The 19,313-nt window shown below is 38.7% G+C and overlaps 2 protein-coding genes across 4 annotated transcripts; both read left to right on the forward strand.

The window, feature by feature from the left end:
• Positions 1–152: 152 nt before the first annotated feature.
• LOC306842576 (copper chaperone for superoxide dismutase-like) lies at positions 153–7,512 on the forward strand. Its single transcript, XM_079373521.1, has 8 exons — positions 153–209; positions 554–626; positions 2,120–2,257; positions 2,336–2,510; positions 2,789–2,849; positions 5,469–5,546; positions 6,516–6,619; positions 6,828–7,512. Exons 1-8 carry the CDS (start codon positions 186–188, stop codon positions 6,979–6,981), a joined length of 807 nt encoding a protein of 268 aa, XP_079229647.1. The 5' UTR covers positions 153–185; the 3' UTR covers positions 6,982–7,512.
• Positions 7,513–8,349: 837 nt separating this feature from the next.
• Positions 8,350–19,216, forward strand: LOC306888773 (uncharacterized protein). 3 transcript variants are annotated; one of them, XR_013785770.1, is made up of 7 exons: positions 8,383–8,440; positions 10,592–10,944; positions 12,265–13,264; positions 14,469–14,678; positions 16,523–16,602; positions 17,011–17,101; positions 18,933–19,054. XR_013785770.1 is itself a non-coding variant. In XM_079447215.1 (4 exons), exons 2-4 carry the CDS (start codon positions 10,596–10,598, stop codon positions 14,770–14,772), a joined length of 1,653 nt encoding a protein of 550 aa, XP_079303341.1. In that variant the 5' UTR covers positions 8,350–8,440; positions 10,592–10,595; the 3' UTR covers positions 14,773–16,105. The 3 variants fall into 3 exon arrangements, 1 of the variants encoding a protein (XP_079303341.1); XR_013785769.1 differs by having other exon boundaries at positions 17,011–19,216; XM_079447215.1 differs by lacking the exons at positions 16,523–16,602; positions 17,011–17,101; positions 18,933–19,054 and having other exon boundaries at positions 8,350–8,440; positions 14,469–16,105.
• The last annotated feature ends 97 nt before the right edge of the window (positions 19,217–19,313 follow it).

Consider the following 19,313-nt stretch of genomic DNA (forward strand, 5'->3'; position numbering starts at 1 on the left):
CCGGGCCTTAATGTTTAAATCAAACATAATCCAGTTATACTAAATTAACCAATTTTTGGTTTGCAATCGTTTTTTCCCCCGGGACTTTTATTTTATTAATGTCATTTTACTACGACTTTTAATTTATAACATTTTCTGAAGGCGGAACTTCCGGTTGCGTAAATATCAGCGTGCGATGGACAGAGATGGACACAAACAGAGCAGCGAAGGTATGAATATGACTTTATAATGATTATTTTAATAGTATTGCAATTAATACTAAATATCAATTTAAATAATGAGCTTTAATTCGCTTTTTTTAACATGAGAGTGTTAAAATTAAGATTAATTATTTTAGGTACTTTTTAACAAGTGTTATTATAATGTACAATATATAGAGAGAGACTACATTCAATATTAGCATTTTTAAAAAAAAAAAGGCATTTGTCACACCGCAGATTTAAGTGAACTGCAAAAGGATGATTAAAATGGTATCTTATAATTACTTAACTATGCGTTTTCTCTTATGCATTCATCTTTTACACCTGTCCGTGTTGCTCGTGTGTTTGCGCAGCTGGAGTTTGCGGTGCAGATGTCATGCGGCAGCTGTGTTAATGCAGTAAAGAGCATCCTGGAGAAAGAGCCAGGTGAGTCCAGCACAACAGAAAACACCTTTCTGAGCCCCCACAGCGTCCTGCTGCTTACATTTGGGTGTTGATTCCAAAAATAGTGTCTGTTTTGCTTGAGCATGTCACAGTTTCTCACAAAAATTATTTATTTTATAGCATTTTTGTTTTTGACAACCATTTGTGTGGTGAAGAAGTTTTGTATTCTTCTTTTTAAACACCAGAAAATCTACCACAAAGCCAGATTATAACTTCTTGTTCAATTCACAGCCCGTTTTCTCATGCATGGCATTATTCTATGCCTAATCGTGATTTGAAGGTTAGAATTATGGCCAGGGACAGAAGAAAATGCAAACGAGCCAGATGTTTTTTTTGCTTTATCTGTGGGTGTTTTACTGCACACCTGTACATACAGATTTTGTGTTCATTTAAGTTCTTTGACATTAAATGTAGTATTTGGACATTTTCTTTGAAGATTGTATGTTAAATGATACATTTCGAATGCTTGTTTTTGTCTTTGTCATTAAAACTTTTGACTGTTTTATTTATTTATTTTTTGATCAGTGCATTAAAAGGTAATTGTGACTTTTTTTTCTCAAAATTGCCAACATATTTTCATAATTGTGAGATTTAAACTCAGAATTCCAAGGAAAAAAATAATTCAGAGTTGTTGTTTTTTCCTGTTCCAATTTACCCTCTGAATTGTGGCATTGCATCTTGCAGTTCTGACTGTTTTTCTCTAAATTTGGACTTTACGTCTCACAATTCTGTTATCCACAGAATAAAAAAATGAAATGGTAACTGCAACTTTTTACCTCACATTTCTTTTCATTTAAATGCAATTCTGAGTTTATATCTCACAACTCTGACTTTTTTTTCTTCTTCTCAGAATTGCAGGAAAAACGGTCAGAATTTTGAGAGAAAAAGTTGCAATTACCTTTATTTTATGGCAGCGGCCGATAGAGGCTATTTACACTAAGTGCAAATAGCTATAGATTCTATCTACACTGTTAAAATAGCAAAATGTTCTGCTATTTATACTACTTATTGCAATTAGTGGCAATTATCTGCACCTCAGTTTTGTAGTACATTATAAAACAGTGCACAATAATAACTTTTGAGTGTAAATTTAAATTTGAATTCAAATATTTAAATGGATGCCACCTTATTGGATCAATAAAGCCCTCCCTACCTGATTTTTATTTTCAACTTTTTGATTATTTCCTTCATTTTTATTGAAAATAAATGAAAAGGGAGAAATTTTTTTTGCTGAAAGGCAGATTCGAAACGGGTCGATCATGTCAAAATGAGCACAACACACGTTTTACCATCAGCGCCACATCTTTTATAATGTTGATTAGCCCAATCACACGTTAGTGGGCGGAGTTAGTGTAAATAGCCTCTGCCAACAAGGTGGGCTACTTAGACATTAGTAGACACAGTTTCTTTATCCCATGGTAGAAACAAGCCTCCAGAGTTCTCTCGTTCATGTGTGTGTGTGTGTGTGTGTTCAGGAGTTGAGTCGGTGCATGTAGACCTGACTAAGGAGCAGGTTTTGGTGGAGACGGCGCTCACCTCTCTTCAGGTCCAGAGTCTGATTGAAAGCACAGGCAGACGGGCCGTGCTGAAGGGAATAGGCGGCTCAGAGACAGGTGAGACTCAAGCGCTGTGAGCGTGAACGCTGTGAACGGGTCTAATGCGTTTCATCCGTGTGTGTCTGTGCTCGTCAGACCTGGGCGCTGCCGTGGCGATGGTCAGTGGGGCGGGGCTAGTGCAGGGCGTGGTCAGATTCCTGCAGCTGTCACAGGAGCGCTGTTTGATTGACGGGACGATTGACGGACTGACGCCTGGAGCTCACGGCCTGCATGTGCACGAACTGGGCGATCTTACGCAGGACTGCAGGAGGTATCGCAACCTTTGACATTTGACCTTTAGATTACAAGACAGGCACCCATTAGAGAGCGTGACGGCAGCGTGCATAATCTGTGTTTGTCATAACGGCTTTAAAAGCATGAAATCCGAGATCTTCATGATGGTCTGGATGTCACTGAAGCTACCTTATCTGTAGCTGAGACCAGAGCAGAGAAATATTAGCAGTGCTGTTTGCATGCATATGTCTTTGTCTTGCAGAGTTGTTGCTAAATGATCATTTATTTGTGTTGTGTTGTGTCTCTGTCTCTCAGCTGTGGAGATCATTTCAATCCGTTCAAGAAACAACATGGAGCTCCTCAGGACTCAGAGAGGGTACATTTATTTTTTTTTACATTTCAGTTATGTACACAAACCATTGGCTTCAGAAAAATTGTATTGTTATTCAACCAAAAAAATAATAAAAAAAATCAAATAAATAACACATTGTGTAGTTTGAGGGGGTTGTCACTTTGGAACTTGTTTTGAAATACATGTTTGAGACCCACATACAGTACACAACCACTGACTGAGTGAAAACATATTTGTTTTTATAAACCTTATAGTTGCTAAGAGGACAACTAGCCCCGCTGGATTCGATGTACAATGCCTAAGTGATATTTGATGGTACAATGTCCAAAATCTATGGAAAATAGCTAGAAAAAGCTAATATGCATTTAATTTATTTAATAATTGTATTTCTTTATGTATATTACTATTATTGTTTATTTGCCCGTTTATTTATTAAACTTGATAACAGAATCTTGTTTTATATATATATATATATATATATATATATATATATATATATATGTATATGTGTGTGTATATATACACACACTCAGTGGCTATAGAAAGTCTTCATACCCCTTATTTTGTTTTCACATTTTGTTGTTATGTTGCGGTATTATGTTAAACTGCTTTAAATTACTTTTCTCCCACATAAATCTACACCCCACTCACCATAATGACAAAGCAAAATCCGGATTTATCACACCTTTGCAAATTTATTCAAACGGAATGACACTGAAAAAATGACATTGCATAAGTCTTCATACCCTTAACTCAAAACTTAAAGCACTTTGGCAACAATTACAGCCTCAGGTCATTTTGTGTATGATGCAACAAGCTTTGCACATCTGCATTTGGGTTTTTGTTTTGCCATTCTTCTCTTTAGATCATCTCAAGCTCTGTCAGGTTGGCTGGGGACCATCGGTGGACAGCCATTTATAGGTTTCTCCAAAGATGTCTGATTGGCTCCAAGTCCCAGCTCTGGCTGGGCCACTCGAGGACATTCATAGAGTCGTCCCTAAGCCACTCCTGCATTGTCTTGGCTGTGTGCCTAGGGTGATTGTCGTGTTGGAAGGTGAACTTTCAGCCCAGTCTGAAGTTCTGAGCGCTCTGAACCAGGCTTTCATTAAGGATATCTCTGTATTTATCTGCATTCAACTTTCCGTCTTCTCTGATCACTTTCCCAGTCCCTGCCGCTGAAAAACACCCCCACTGCATGACGCTGCCGCCACCATGCTTCACCGTTGGGATGGTATCATGCAGGTGATAAAGAGTGCTTGGTTTCCCTCAGACAAGAATAAGGAATTGAGGTTCATCAGACCAAAGAATCTTTTTTTTTTTTCATAGTCTGTGGGTTATTTGGGTGTATTTTTTGTAAATTCCAGTCATCGTTTCATGTATCTTTACTGAGGAGAAGCTTGAGTTTGGTCACTTTGCATCAAGCCCAGATTGGTGGAGTGTTGCAGTGATGTTTGTCCTTCTGTAAGTTTCTCCCATCTCCATATAAGATCATGGACCTCAACCAGAGTGACCATCAGTGTCTTGATCACCTCTCTAACCAAGACCCTTCTCCTTCGATTGCTCAGTTTGGCCAGGTGGCTAGATCTAGGAAGAGTCCTGATTGTTTCAAACTTCATCCATTAAGGATTATGGAGGCCAAATGCTCCTGAACTTTCAACACAGCAGAATTTTTTTTTGTAGTTTTCCCCAGATCTGTCTCAACACTATCCTGTCTCTCAGCTCTGCAGGCCATTCATTTGACCACAGGGCTTAGTTTTTGGTCTGACGTCCATTTCAGCTGTTAAACTTTATATAGACCAGTGTGTGCCTTTCCAAATCATGTCCAATCAACTGAATTTGTCACAGGTTAACTCCAGTTGGAGTATAGAAAATCTCAAAGACGATTCAGTGAAACTGTAATGCTCCTGATCTAAATTTCAAGTTTCAAAGCAAAGGGTATGAAGACTTGTGCAATATAATTTTTTTTTTCAGTGTTTCCTTTTTAATAAATTTGCAAAGTTGTGATAAATCCAGATTTTGCTTTGTCATTATGGTGAGTGGGGTGTAGATTTATGTGGGAAAAAAGTAATTTAAAGCAGTTTAACATAATACCGCAACATAACAAAATGTGAAAGCAAAATAAGGGGTATGAAGACTTTCTATAGGCACTGTATAGCTAATATTATATACAGTTAAGTGATATATTAATGTAATATAATTTGTATTTATTTAAAATATAATATACTATATTGAAATATATTATATTTCATATATTAATATTTATTTATTTACTTATTAAAAAACAATTTTATTTATTTATTATTTTTAAGCAATGTACTCTGGTAGAATAAGCAATAAATTTAATTATTTAAAATAAATTACTTTATATACATTTAATAAATGTATTTATATTAGTAAATATTTTTTTATTTACATATATAATGTATTTATTAATAATGAATGCATTTTTTTATTTATATATTTATATTACATCTATTTCTTATTTAACAGAATTTTGACATTTTTTAAATTCTTTTTTTATTTTATTTGAGTAAGTTTTAGGGTTAGATATATTCTATTTCGAATAACATTGACTTTATGTGGGAAATAAAGTGTTGTGGGTAAAGACTGTGGAGTAATGCAGTGTCTCTGTCTGGTCTCTAGCATGTAGGAGATCTGGGGAATGTTACAGCTGGCCCTGATGGCAGAGCTTCATTCCGGCTAGAAGACTCTCAGATCAAGGTAATGAAGCTTTGTTCGTCATTAGGACTTCAAAACACAGTCTCGTTGCTCAGAGGCATAAGCTGATAGTAAGAGCAGTCAGGTGTGTGTCTATAAACCCTACGGTAGAGTTTTTGGATGTAGAGTAATAATAAAAAGCCTCTGTTATTAAGTTAATTACACTTTGACTAATCTCTCTGTCACTACATTCATTGTCACGCCTCTCTTTTGAACCCTTTTAACATTCTGTGTCATTGCAAATAATCATGCACAGACCTGAGCAGGGTTATTATTATGCAAGCTAGTTTCCGCCACTGAATAAAAAATAAAGGTAATTGCAACTTTTACAATCGCAACTTATCTCACAATTCTGACTTTTTTTTCTTTTATATGTGTGATAAACTTATAAAATCTAAATTTCAAGATGCAAACTTGCAATTGTAAGAAAATATCAGAACTGTGAGTGTGAGCTGACTTGATTTTCATTAAAAATGGATTTTATAACTCGCAATTGGGAGTTTATTTCTCGCAACTCAGAATTGTGTGATCAAAGCCACAATTACCCATTTAATTTTTTTAGGCCGTGGCAGAAATGGGCTTTCATATATTGTACTTATATGCAACTAAAACTAAACCATACAAAAACATTACTTTTCATACTAATTTTGATTTATTTTAAGGTAAATGAAAACAAAAACATTTCATATTTTCATTTAGAGTACTAAAATAAGGAAAACTGAGATAAAATTAATACATGGGTATTAAAAAATTTTAATACAAATAAAAAAAATAAGGACAAAAAAAAATCTAAAATTTTTACTAAAAATAAAGTGAAAACAGAAAATATATAATGTATAGATTCAAAATATTAACTAAAGCTACAAAAGCATACCAGTCATACTAAAACAACACTGGATCTGAGTTTGTATGGTAATTTAGTCTCCGATTGTGATGTCTCAATGTTATGAGGTCCCATGTTTCTCCTGGCAGGTGTGGGATGTGATTGGTCGATCTCTGGTGGTGGATTCTGGGGAGGATGATTTGGGCCGTGGGAATCACCCGCTGTCCAAAATAACAGGAAACTCTGGAGAGAGGTGAAGGACATTCTTATCCAGACAAAAAGGGTATTCTTCTTGTAGAGTGTTTGTGTGTGTAATACAGACAGACTGAGCTGTTTAAAATCATTCAGAGCTCTTGGTATTTATTCTTATAGAAATCACAGTCCATCCAGAGCTCTCTCCCTGCTGTTTGATGTCCTTCAGTGGACCGTGTGTGTTTGCTTAACGTCCGCTTCTCTCTCAGGTTGGCCTGTGGAATCATCGCCCGCTCCGCCAGCTTGTTTCAAAACCCCAAGCAGATTTGTGCCTGTGATGGTGTGACGCTGTGGGAGGAGAGAGACCGGCCCATCGCTGGGAAAGGACGTAAAGTCACTGACGCACCGACTGCTAATCTGTGATGGGATGAGGATGAGTCCTTCCCTCTCGCCTCTCCCTCTAGTTGTCGTGAATGTACGTTCAGGTTGTACTGAATGAGATTATGAGCCAAGTTTTGATGTTTCCACAGAAATCAAACCGTGTGTAAATGGATATGGTGAAATTTATCTCTGATTGTCACAGTGATTCTGTCATACTTTAGTATGTCTGATTTTACATACTACTGCTTTAAGTTCAAAATCAAAATTTAAATTTATACCATGACTGATTAAAAACAAAAGTTGTTTCTTGAAATGGTAATTTTTAAATAGATTATATTCAATAAAATAAAAATAATAAATACAATATTATTAATTATTCACAAAGCGCTTAATAATAATAATAAATAGCACTTAGGTTAATTACATTTCAGCCTGCCATTAATCTGAATTTCCCATTCTTATAAACAAGCTCTTCAGCAGTAAAGAGATTTAATTAAAGTGTCATTTTTGTGTCATTTGTAATGATTATTGTTGTACTTTTTTTTTTTTATAAAATAAAATCAACCAAAGTTAGCTCAAGTTTATTTATATTTCCACTAACAAAAAGTGCTTTTTGTTGGACATCAAATAATGTCACATTGTGTACCAATCAGATGATACCAGCGTTGCCAGATCCCACTAAAAAGCATCTGTTTTGACCAAAATATGCCAAAATTAATAATTGCTGTGCTATGTATAAAAAAACCCTGACAATACTCTTGAAAAAGGCTCAAAATAAACATATGCAACTGCTTATATGTGACCCTGGAGCACAAAACCAGTCTTAAGTCACTGGGGTATATTTGTAGCAATAGCCAAAAATACATTGTATGGGTCAAAATTATAGATTTTTCTTTTATGTCAAAACTCATTAGGATATTAAATAAAAATCATGTTCCATGAAGATATTTTGTAAATGTCCTACTGTAAGTATATAAAAACTTCATTTCTGATTAGTAATATGCATTCCTAAGGACTTAATTTGGACAACTTTAAAGGCGATTTTCTCAATATTTAGTTTTTTTTTTTTTTTTTTTTTTTTCAAATAGTTGCATCTCGTCCCATCATAACAAACCATACATCAATGGAAAGCTTATTTATTCAGATGTATAAAACTCAATATGTCTGGTTTTGCGGTCCAGGGTCACATATTTATTTCTGACTTTCTAAAAAAACAAAGTTGCTTCTAATGCATACATATCAAGTTAATTTAACAAAAAAACAACTGAAAGAAGCTGAAGATCTGTGGCGCATATATATATGTATATATATTAGATTCCTGCTTAAGAAGAAAAAACTAAATGATGCATGGTGTGCAAGCAATGCAGATGCACACCCAGTGTCCGTGTGTGTGTGTGTGTGTGTGTGTGTGAATGCATCAGCACGCGTTCACTGCTGAAGAATGAGAGCGATTCTAAAGAACGGAAGTGGACCGACCATTTTGAAACCCCGCACCGCTTAGGTAAGATGGAAGATTCCTTTCCTCCCTCTAACGTTATATGTTTATTTTTAAGTAATCACATAATTGATCATATAGGATCAGTAGTGAACGACGGCCGATGAAAAGCCGGATGATATTAGACGAGCGCGCGGTGTGATTTATAGAGAAACGCAAAGGGTTTGTGGCGCGAGCTCGGGGACACCCGGAAAAATCCCTACAAAATGAGTCATCTAGAGATTTCAGCTGGAAAGAATGAATAGCAGATACGCACATGCATATAATGAATATATTAAACAGCACAGCGGATATTCGTGGTGTCAGTGACGGGAGCGTTTAGTAAACATCTGGTGTCAGAAATGTTGCATTCAGTAAATCACTGGACGCGCGCGACGCCAAAGCGCTATTAAAGAGAGCAGCGAGCCAGCGTTTCCCACACATCTCGTCCGAGCGAGCGCTCGTTTAAATGCGATTAAACAGTTACCATCTAAAGTGGCTTTTGTGTGCGTGTTTGTTCCGTGAGCGCTACATTGAGGAAGTGAACGTGTTTACTGCGTGCTCTGCGTCACCAGATTGCTATGGCTTTGTGACTACAGCTAATTCATTATTTCTATGCTGAATAAATGTTTCCTTGTTGTTTTTCGTGTGCTGAATACTTTGCGTTGTTAATTAAGTGTAATCTGTATGTTTCAGATATTAGTGCTGTCAAAGGATTCATCGCGATTGATCGTATCCAAAAGTTTTTGTTTACATAATACGTGTAAACTGTGTATATTTATTATGCACATATAAATACAAACACATGCATGTATATATTTAATAAAATAATGTTGTTATATGAAATATATAAAATATAAAGGTGTAAATATATATACATATACAGTTTATATTTAAAGCTTTATCGATTAATCCTTTGACAGCACTAATTGATATGAAAAACATGGTGTCCTCAGGACTTTCTTTTGTTTGTCACACATAAAAATAACTTATAATTAAGACAATATGTTGTTTTCACTAGGGGGCCATTTTTAATGAACTGTTATTACCTGTGCCTTCATGTATAAATGTATTTCCCCAATTAATGTAGATAAAACTAACGAAAAAGTACAAAACAATGGTACTGTTGTTACCATGGTGCCATGGTACTGCATGAACCACTATTCACTATGCTTCAGAGTACTATAGTACTGTAATAGAATAATATATAATATCTGATGCTATAATTGTGCCATGGTACTGCCACATTTTTTGTAAGAGTGTTGTGTAGTAGTGGCATTTCACAAAAACCTAGGGTTTAATCCCCATACGTGGACGACAGCATTTCTGAATGATAAACCCACATTACCTAAACAAAGTGCATGATGCACTATTAATTAAATTCACAACAGCATTACATATAAAAACATACAGCATCTCTTACCATATTGCATAAGTCAAGTCTAGTCACTATTAATTATATAGCGCTTTTTTTTTAGAATACAGATTGTGTCAAAGCAGCTTTATATTATTAAAAAAGACGTGACAAACTGCAAGAAAATTATTAAGAATGACTTTTGCAATTATACATACATTTATATGATTTTTTTAAAATCTGCCATTATGATTTCTACTTTGTTACAATAATAAAAGAATCATTTTAATAACCAAAACATAGGTAAAAAGTCTGCTAACCACAATCCCGAAGCAGCATCCAATCAGAGAAGTCACTGAACCTTGACCTAGCAATGTTCAGGTTGTTCTCCTAAAAATATTTTGATTATATTTAACGAGCATCATCACAATATTTTGTCTGAACTCTTAATGCTAGGATATGACAACTGTTACATTCTCAAAAAGTAAAATACTTGAAAAAGTCCACGCACTCTCAAAAAAAAAAAAAGATTGGTAGCTTGGCATTGAAAATGGTCAAAATGTGACCAAAACATTTGCCTTGTGTTTGTCACTAAATAGCTTACACTGCTTTCATCTCGCTCATGACTTTTTGATTTTTGAGAGTGTGCAGACTTTTTTTCAAATATTTTACTATTTGGGAAACTTTTTTGGTTTATGCACCTCGGTTGGATTGTTTTGAAGGTGCAGCAAGTCTATGGCTGATTAACTGCTAGATTAACTTTTCAAATTGTACATACACATTGATATGTCAGTTATTAAAATAACGTCTTTCACTCATTTCAGCACGATGGATAAGGGCCAAACGGTTAAGCTCTTCGTAGGGAATCTGGCCCTGGACACCACACAAGAAGAACTGTCAGCTATCTTTGAGTCATACGGCCAGGTGGTTAGCTGCAGCGTCTTGAGACAGTTTGCTTTTGTACACCTGCAAGGAGAGGGCGCTGCTGAGCGTGCAATCCGGGAGCTCAATGGCCGAGAGTTCAAAGGACGCAACCTTGTGGTCGAGGAGTCCCGAGGACGCCCGCTCCACTCGACGAAGGTGTTTGTGGGTAATCTGAGTAGTATGTGCACCACAGAAGATCTTCGGGAGCTGTTTCAAACCTTTGGGAAAGTTTTGGAGTGCGATAAAGTGAAAGGTAAGATTAAGTCGCTGCCGAAACTTAACGCAAAAGTAGCCAACCCTGCTCCTGGAGGGTTACCATCCTGCAGAGTTTAGCCTACGATACCATTTTTCAGACCCGATCCGATACCGAAAATTCTGAATATATACCGGTCCAGCTCAGTTTTTTTTAAATCAATGCAGAATTTCTATACTTCTGTGTGTTGACATGATCATCACTCTTTTGTGTGTTAAACACAATCTGCTAAACATAGACAACTTAATTTTAATGAAAAATAACAATTGGAAAAATATATAATCATAATCTATAACAAAAATTCTATTGTGAACTAGGTTAGTGGATAATTCAGCAGAAAAAGATACTCCAGAAAAATCATGAGTGCACAATAATTTTATAAAATCTAAACATTTAGTGAAACAACATTATTTAGTGGGGAACAAATAAAAGTTAGTGTAGGACTAAATCTGGTGAAGTGTTACACATTGCTCTTTGTATTGTTGTAAAATACATTCATGATAAACAAGTAATATAAAATTATTTAAAAGATAATTCTTTTAAATGTGTAGCACAGTAATGAAGGCAGCAACAAATGATAGATAGGACAGAACAACAAAGAATATGAATAATGTTTCATTGCGCAAAAGTATTATAATAAGAAAGGCTCCAATACAGTGCGGCACAAATGTGCATCCCGTGTGCAGAATGATGTACTTGAAGCAACACGGAGTCGCAGCGCTCTGCATAGAAAAGTTCAAAGCACAAAGGAATTAGTGTAATATATCTGTGCAATAGTTTGAGCCTTTTCTTTTACCAGTTTTAAATCTCAGTTATTGTGCGCTCTTGAAGAGAGTAACCGAACGCGAAGCAGTTTGATGACAGATAGCTGCAGTGAACTTGAACTCGAGGTGCATTTAAAGATTCATCTGTTCCTCACATTAAACTATGGAACGGCTTCAGATCACTTGAAATATAGTGCACCAAAACTTTATGGTGCTTTATAATGTTTTTGTGCCATTCTTGGGGCTTAACAATAACACAGAATAGTATACGCACAATATATCCGGCAGAAAATTCCAGTAACAGAGCCGATATCGTACCGGGTATCGGATCGATGCATTCCTATATCAAACATACCTGAACCAGCTATTTCAAGGTGTTCAGTGTTACTGGAAAATAACAGGCAGATGTGTTGGGACAAGTTAGCTCTCCAGGGCGAGGTTGGCTACTCTTAATTTAAACTGGGTGTTAGAGCTCATGCAGGGTACCACACGGTTCTGCACTATTCTGTCATTTACTAGTGGGACCCCATAATAATAAAGTTGTGTTTTTGTGAAGGTTATGCCTTTGTACACATGGAGAACAAGGAGGATGCGCTGCAGGCAATTGAGGCTTTGCATGGGACCTCCTTCAAAGGACGACCGCTCTCGGTGGAGCTGTCCAAAGTTCAGCCAAGTAAGCAGGCTCCAACTGGGAAAATCCCATGTGTCAGTTGCGGAAAACAGGGCCACTATGCAGGTGAATGCCCAGCTGGTAAGCCCACCCTGGAGCAGTACCAGAGCCAAGCGGCCGTGTTAGCCGCCGCCGCTGCTGCAGCTGCTGGCCTTCCGCTGCAGGTTCAACAGAGTGTCCACAATTCCGTGTACAACACCTCAACGTTTGACCCCACGTATGCTGCTTTGACTGGACTCACAGCTGCTGGTGCGAGGGCGGAAGGAGGAACCGCGGTGGCGCCAGCTGTGTACGGTGCACTAGCTAGTCAATTGTACGGAACGGTGTCCAATCAGCTCTATAGTGGGGCAGTTGCAAATCAGGCTCTCAACTCTGGTGCTGCTGCTGCTGCCGCACAGATGTACGGCTCCATTAACCCAGCTCTCTATGGGCAGATGACAAACGGAGCAGTCGCAGCTGCCGCTGCTGCATACGGTCCACAAGTTTACACGTCTGCTGTAGCGAATCCAGTGTTCCTAGCTGCAGCGCATGGCATGGAGGTACCGGCAGGTGCCGCTGCTGCGGTTAACACAGCTTACACAGTAGCACCAGCTCTCTACACCACTTCCCCGGCTTACGGGGGTTTTGGGGCAGCTGACCCAGCAGCTTTCTTTGAGGCAGCAAGGGCGCACTACTTTGCACAAGGACAGCAATTTCTAGCTGAACAGCAACAGGCTAACTCAAAGTCTGGAGAGAGGGACCGGAGTCCCCTAAGAAGATCTGCCCCGCTGCTGCCAGACCCTGTTATGAAACCATTTATGTACCAGAGGGCCAAGCGCAGAGCCTTGTTGCCTACACCTGCGGGTAGAGAGGAAGCTGCTGCACAAGAGGATGAGGCTGTAGCCAGGTGAGTTAATTGCAGTAAAAGAGACACAATCAGGGCCAGATTTACCTCTTGTCGTGACATAGGCAAAAAAAAAAATTTTGCCCTTCCCTAGCAAAATATAATATTACCACCCCAGCAAACAAAAATATTTTGTAATCAGTGGAAACCGTTAGTGTTTTGTATTGCAATAAGCACTTGCGTTCAGTCAATAAAGATTGAATGTATTTCTTAATTTGTTTGAGAATGGAGAAAGGCCGTTCGATTAATAGGCTCTGGCATCATGGACACATTGCCGGTTCGGGAGTGCATTATTTCTCTAATAATTTTAACTGCCTAGAGTCACATCCACACCTCAAGACATTGTTCAGATGATTTATTTCAAGACATTTGTCTGTGTGTTGAACTAATTTCTTATGTACCTCATCCCAAACCTTCCATTGCAAATTCCGTAACATAATTTTAGAGCTTTAACAGAGGCTTGAGCCCTTGATCCTTGAGCCCTTGATCCAGGCTATTGCAGTTATTAGAGAGAGAGCGAATAAGCAGCGTCTACTAATAGCAAATCCTTAAGTTGAACTGCTTCAAGAACCTCACTACTAAGAAATGTCATTTAGCTTTTCAGCTGGAAAACTATTTTATTGATAAATTTGCAGGGGAGCACTGACAGCCAGTTTCTGTTCGCGTCCCCGCATGTGTGCGTCTGTGTACGAGAGAACAGAAGAAGCGTGATTTCTGTACGTAAAACGGTGGAAAACATGGAACTAGTTTGTCATTTTTGACCCTACTGTTTGTTATATTTATTTGCTTAATGTCTTCTGGGGTTTTGGTTCTTTTACTGTTGTAGATAGCCCATAGTTTAAAAAAAATATTATATATATCTCTTCATTGTGTTTGCCCCCCCCCCCCCCGGACGAGCGTAAATCTGGCCCTGGACAAAAAAAATTTTTTTAGTTTCTAAATTTTCAAACGTTGGCTGCTTTAGTACCGATTTACAGCGGAGGTGATGTGTGTTTGCGTGTAAATGTGTCTCTGTGTTTGTTTCTGTGTTTCTCTCCCTGTCCAATTGTGTGTGTGTGTATATATATATATATATATATATATATATATATATATATATATATATATATATATATACATCTGTATATGCATGTATGTGTGATTCCTGTCTCTCTTTCCCTGTCTGCGTGGATGTGCATGTGTGTTTCCTCTCCTCCATTTCTCCCAGATACTACGCGGAATACTACCAGCAGTACCAGCAGCTGCAGCAGTATCCACAGTACCAGTACGCGTATCCACATCCCAACCACCTCGCAGCGGTGTCCGCACTGCAGACTCTGCCTACTCAGCAAGTGGCGACGCTCGACTCCCTCAGGCCAGTGCTGCCCGCCGCCCCCGTGCCTGCCGCTGCCGCCATCGCCATGGCAACACCCCGCGTGTATGAGCCACCGCCGATTCCGCCGTCGCACAAGGAGCCCCTCCTCCGCCGCCCCGAACTTGCCCTACACACCCCTGAAACACCCTTCCGATAGTGTGCTCCACGTCCTCTCTGCCTCTCCTTTCCTTGTGCTGCGTGTGTGTGCGTGTCAGAAAGAAGCCACAGGGTGTATGTTTATGACGTGTGCGTGCTTGGGTTTAAGACGATGGCTGTATCGGTTTTAACTACAGACTGGAGCCTCTAACCTTGGTTCTGATCTCACACACACCCAGTGTAGTCAGGGCTGAAAAGGGAAAACTGCATGCTCTCATTCCAGCACACGTAACCAATGTAACACATTGTCTGTTTAAAGAAACCTTCAATCTATTACCAATTAGTTTTGAAGGGTAGATTAGGCACTAGCCACGATGCTTTTTAACTTTTATATTTCTAAGTGTTTGTAGTCTATGAATGAATACTGGACTTGATATTTTTAAATACTGCTTGATTATAGTGATATGAACTTAACCAGTTTACGCATTCATATAGTTATTAAGACGTTAGATTTCGATGCATTTCTAAAATGTTGAAATAAGTTGAATGTACGTTTACTCCAAAGGTGTGTGAAGTGTAGGACCAGGGTTGGACAGTATTTTACGTGTCTTTGTGTGTGTGTTTCTTGTTTTTCTCTGGGACTGTGGTGTAGCGTGTATGCTTTCCATTGGTTGCCACGACAGGAACGCACACGTGTACAAGTGCACAGGGAAGCAACCTCGATCCACACGCACATACATACGCATCCCTTAGACCTCAGATGGGAGAAACTTTAGTGATGACCTTTAACCCCACCCTTCCATCCCTGTCCACCCATCCTGAAAGCTGAAAGACACTGTGACTTCTCTCCCCACCAACTTTAATGTAGCTACTTCCATAGATATGGTGTTATATGGGAAGCAACCAATCAGAGGAAGGTGTAGCTAGTCAGCTTTTGCTGGGATCTGTCTTACGGGAGCGTCTCTGAGCTCGCCAACTTAACTGCCAGGATGCATTGCAGAATTTGTTTTTGTAAAGTGTCTTTAATTAATGCTATCAAGTTTTTTTATAAACAGTGATAAGGGACTCAATTATCCATTTAAAAAGACATACTCATTTTAATTTGTAACTTTTGTTTACAGCTGCAAGAGAGAGAACATGTTCTATCTTGTGGCTTTTTCAGTGATTGTTTATAGCCAAAATTCTCTTTTTTCTAGAAAAACAGCCAAAATCATGAGTGGCCTATGATTCTTATGCCTTAGTAGTGAAATGTATTAAAGTTTTCCTAGTTTTTTTTTTTTTTTTTTATCTGTAGCCTTATAAAGTGAAACTGGATTAAGGCTACACGAAAGTGCTGTATATTTTGTGGTGCTGTGATTTGGGATTAAATGAATTGGGAGATTCCTATCAGTTTCTTTCAGTCTTCCTGCTCATTTCGCTGCTGCAACTCCATAGTTGACCCTCACTGCATCTCTCTCCATCTCTCTTTGCATCTGCCCCTCATTTAGTGACAGTATTTCATTCGTTTACCATGCCCCTGTTCGCACCTATGTGCTGAGGATGCCAGTGTGTGAATGTGAATGTGACCTTAGAAAACGTTTTGCATCGACATTCATGTTTGTAGTTTCTATCACGGTAACCGTTCTTGCCGCAAGTGTTCTCAGAAGAGAAGACTTTAAAGATCTGTACACGATCTTTACGACTATAACAAGCCTTCAAATAAAGAGCCTGCCTGATCATTTAAAGAGGGAACTCGAGAGCTTTTGCTTGGAGCTTTAGCTGTTCTTGCCTTTTGATGTTTCATGATTGTTTTTCCTTTGTGAAACGACCAGACTCGTATGAATCGGAGCCCTGAAACGAAGCTAAAGGACTAGAGACTGATCTCAATCTCACCCCTGTCTCTATGGATGGGGTAAGTCTAGGGGCAACCCCACTCTATACCCCCCAGCTGCACACACCATACCAAACCCCTTCCCCCAGGAGCAGCAAAATCTTCATCCCAGTTTTTGGTACTTTTTAACCACCCTTAGTCCCCATGCAGCTTCTTTAACTGGAGTGTGCTTCAATGATGACTATCCTTCACATGCTTTTATGATGCAAGCATATTGTAAAACATGTTTATGTGTGAGTGTCAGGAGGCACCCACACTGTAAAACCTTTTTGCATTTCCTTTATTTGTATGTGATGGGGCTGCAATTGTAAATTCAAGATATCTCCCACAAGGCTTTGCTCAATTCTGCTTCCATTGTGCATGCTGCTTTTTGTTGTTTTCACCCCCAAAAACAAACGCTTTCTGATGTGACTATTCCAACTTAACTAGGTCCCTATGGAACTGCGGACACCATGTGCTGGTTTGGTGGGAAGAAAGTTAGCGTCGCGCAGTGTACGGGAAACTCTCTCACTCCATACAGGTAAACGCACTGTGCTTCGCCCCCTTTCTACCTGTCGTCCTCCCCGATAGCGTTTGCGCCTGATCGTGTATCCGCTCTATTTCTCCTCACCACCACCCCACCCTTCTTGTAGATTCCTCACTTCTCGTCACCACTGCCATAGCCAATTGGTTCTCTAAACACCAGTTTTATGCTACTCGCTGTCACTGCCAAAAGGGGGGTGGCGGGAGTGACCGTTTACTGCTTCTGTGGTTAGTGTGTCTTGGTAATGGGTGGGTGCTTGGTGCTCTAATAACTGATCTGTTGGTTTAGCTTCGGAGAGAGTGTGGTGATAATGTGTTCGTAAGCAATTGAATGAGTGGAATTTGTGGTCAATTATTGAAAGAATGCGTGTAATGAGTGTTAAAACAAGTTCGCAAGGGTGGTTGATAAAGGTGTGTGACAAAGGTGAGTGATTGTGAGTCAGTATCGTCGACCTCACCTGGCCCCCCCCTCCATGTGCCTTTTTTTTGTTTATTTGATTCAACCCTTGCCCCCAGGCTTCCTCGAGTCTACTCGCCGTTAACGCCCAGCTCACCGCCGCCCTCGTCGCATCCCCAGTGCTAGTTGTTACGTTTGTTCAGTGTTAACCACTGCTTGAACACATCCCCAAAAGCTCTGTGACTGGACACGAGACACTGGCCAAAATTTTCTTCGCAAGACTCTCATTTGGGCTCAGTGACACTGACAACCCTTATCAAGCAGTGCTTGACTGTGATACACTGCTCCGCCGCAAAACCAACAAGGCATTCTTATCATAAACTTACGCTTTTGTTTCTTAGATTGACAACAATTCTTGAGCAGAATTTATAGTCGTACCAAACGTTACCAAATTTGGTTTTTGTTTGTCAGATGAAAATGCATTCTATTTTAGGAGTTAATCTGAAAGCTACCTTGTGTTGCCTGTTCAAATGAGAGTCTGTTATAATGTTTGTGTTTGAAATAGCTGAATGTATAATAAGTAGGTGGCACAGATTTAGATCGCCTACCTGGTTAAATTACATAGGCCTTGCCAGTAGAGGAATGTCCTAGAAAACAAGCAGCTTCAGCTAGGGAAAAAAAGACTGCTGAACCTGAGCTGCCGGAGGGATACTTACAGGACCTTTCCTCCAGAGGGAGCATGGTAGTGAAGTGTGGCTTATTTCATTAGAAGGTGCTGTTGTTCTTGATTTTACTTGATTTTTCAGATGATGATGTAGCATCTTCACATACATTGTCACACACATCTGCATTGCTTCTTGTCTATAGTGTCTAACTTTGCCTGTAGGAATGAGGGGAAAAGGACAAGATGACCTCAGTTTTAGATCTTATTCTGGAGGAAAAGGAACTGTCCGTTACCTGAAATAAGATGTCTCTTGTGCCAGAGAGAGAGTAGTAGCTGGTACTCCCAATGTTAATGGCAAATATTTGCGGTTGACAGATTTCCATGATGTCCGTAGCATCCGTTAATGATTACAGGTGTCTGCGGCAGATAGATATCAGAGGTTTTCGAGAAGAACCTTCCTTACAGAATTTTGGTTCTTAAACATGGTTCTTGGTTTGTAAACAAATCACTTACCTCCTTCTCAAACTTGCTCTTCCAGCTTAAGTCTCTTTGAATCTAGATGGTACGCTCCAAAATTTTCATTGGATAGCAGAATGCTTTTTCTGTCCACTTCCTCTCTAGATATCATCGACATCCTTGTTTAAACTGGACAATAACACAACTTCTCTTGTTTGTATCCCATTATATTTAGAAAACTACAGTTATTTACTTTTGTTTTTAATATTGTTTTAATTTTCCTTTTTTTTTTTTTCTCTGATTATTTATAAGGATACTCCCTACTGAGTGAAAAGCCTACTCCAGTACTTTTGAAAGTCAAAGTGCATAATTTTTATAATTCATGTATGAAACAACAATAATTTCTATTGAAGGTGATAGGATTTGAGCTGGTCGTAATGTTTTCATCACCTTCTAATGAATATATGCATGCTTTGTTAATGTGTGTATATTGGCAAAAACCTTGCAACTGGTAAAGTGTACTCTCCTACACCAGCTTCTGCATGAACACTGTTTGGCATCTCATGCTTACTGCAATAAACTAGAACTATTACAGCATATGTTATGTTGTGCTCATTTACTTGTCATTTTAAAATGAGAAAGATTTTTTTTTATAAGTAAACTATTCCATACAAATCAATCTCTTAATGTTGT

Source organism: Barbus barbus, assembly GCF_936440315.1.
Source record: "Barbus barbus genome assembly, chromosome: 2".
In the NCBI taxonomy this organism is placed as follows: domain Eukaryota; kingdom Metazoa; phylum Chordata; class Actinopteri; order Cypriniformes; family Cyprinidae; genus Barbus; species Barbus barbus.

Bases quoted from the DNA above. Each gene is read 5' to 3' on its own strand.
- LOC306842576 (XM_079373521.1), top strand. From the start codon at position 186: ATGGACACAAACAGAGCAGCGAAG. The intron at 2,258-2,335 runs GTGAGACTCAAG...TGTGCTCGTCAG, and splicing joins AATAGGCGGCTCAGAGACAG to ACCTGGGCGCTGCCGTGGCG. The intron at 2,511-2,788 runs GTATCGCAACCT...TCTGTCTCTCAG, and splicing joins CTTACGCAGGACTGCAGGAG to CTGTGGAGATCATTTCAATC.
- LOC306888773 (XM_079447215.1), top strand. From the start codon at position 10,596: ATGGATAAGGGCCAAACGGTTAAGCTCTTCGTAGGGAATCTGGCCCTG. The intron at 10,945-12,264 runs GTAAGATTAAGT...GTTTTTGTGAAG, and splicing joins GGAGTGCGATAAAGTGAAAG to GTTATGCCTTTGTACACATG. The intron at 13,265-14,468 runs GTGAGTTAATTG...CATTTCTCCCAG, and splicing joins GAGGATGAGGCTGTAGCCAG to ATACTACGCGGAATACTACC.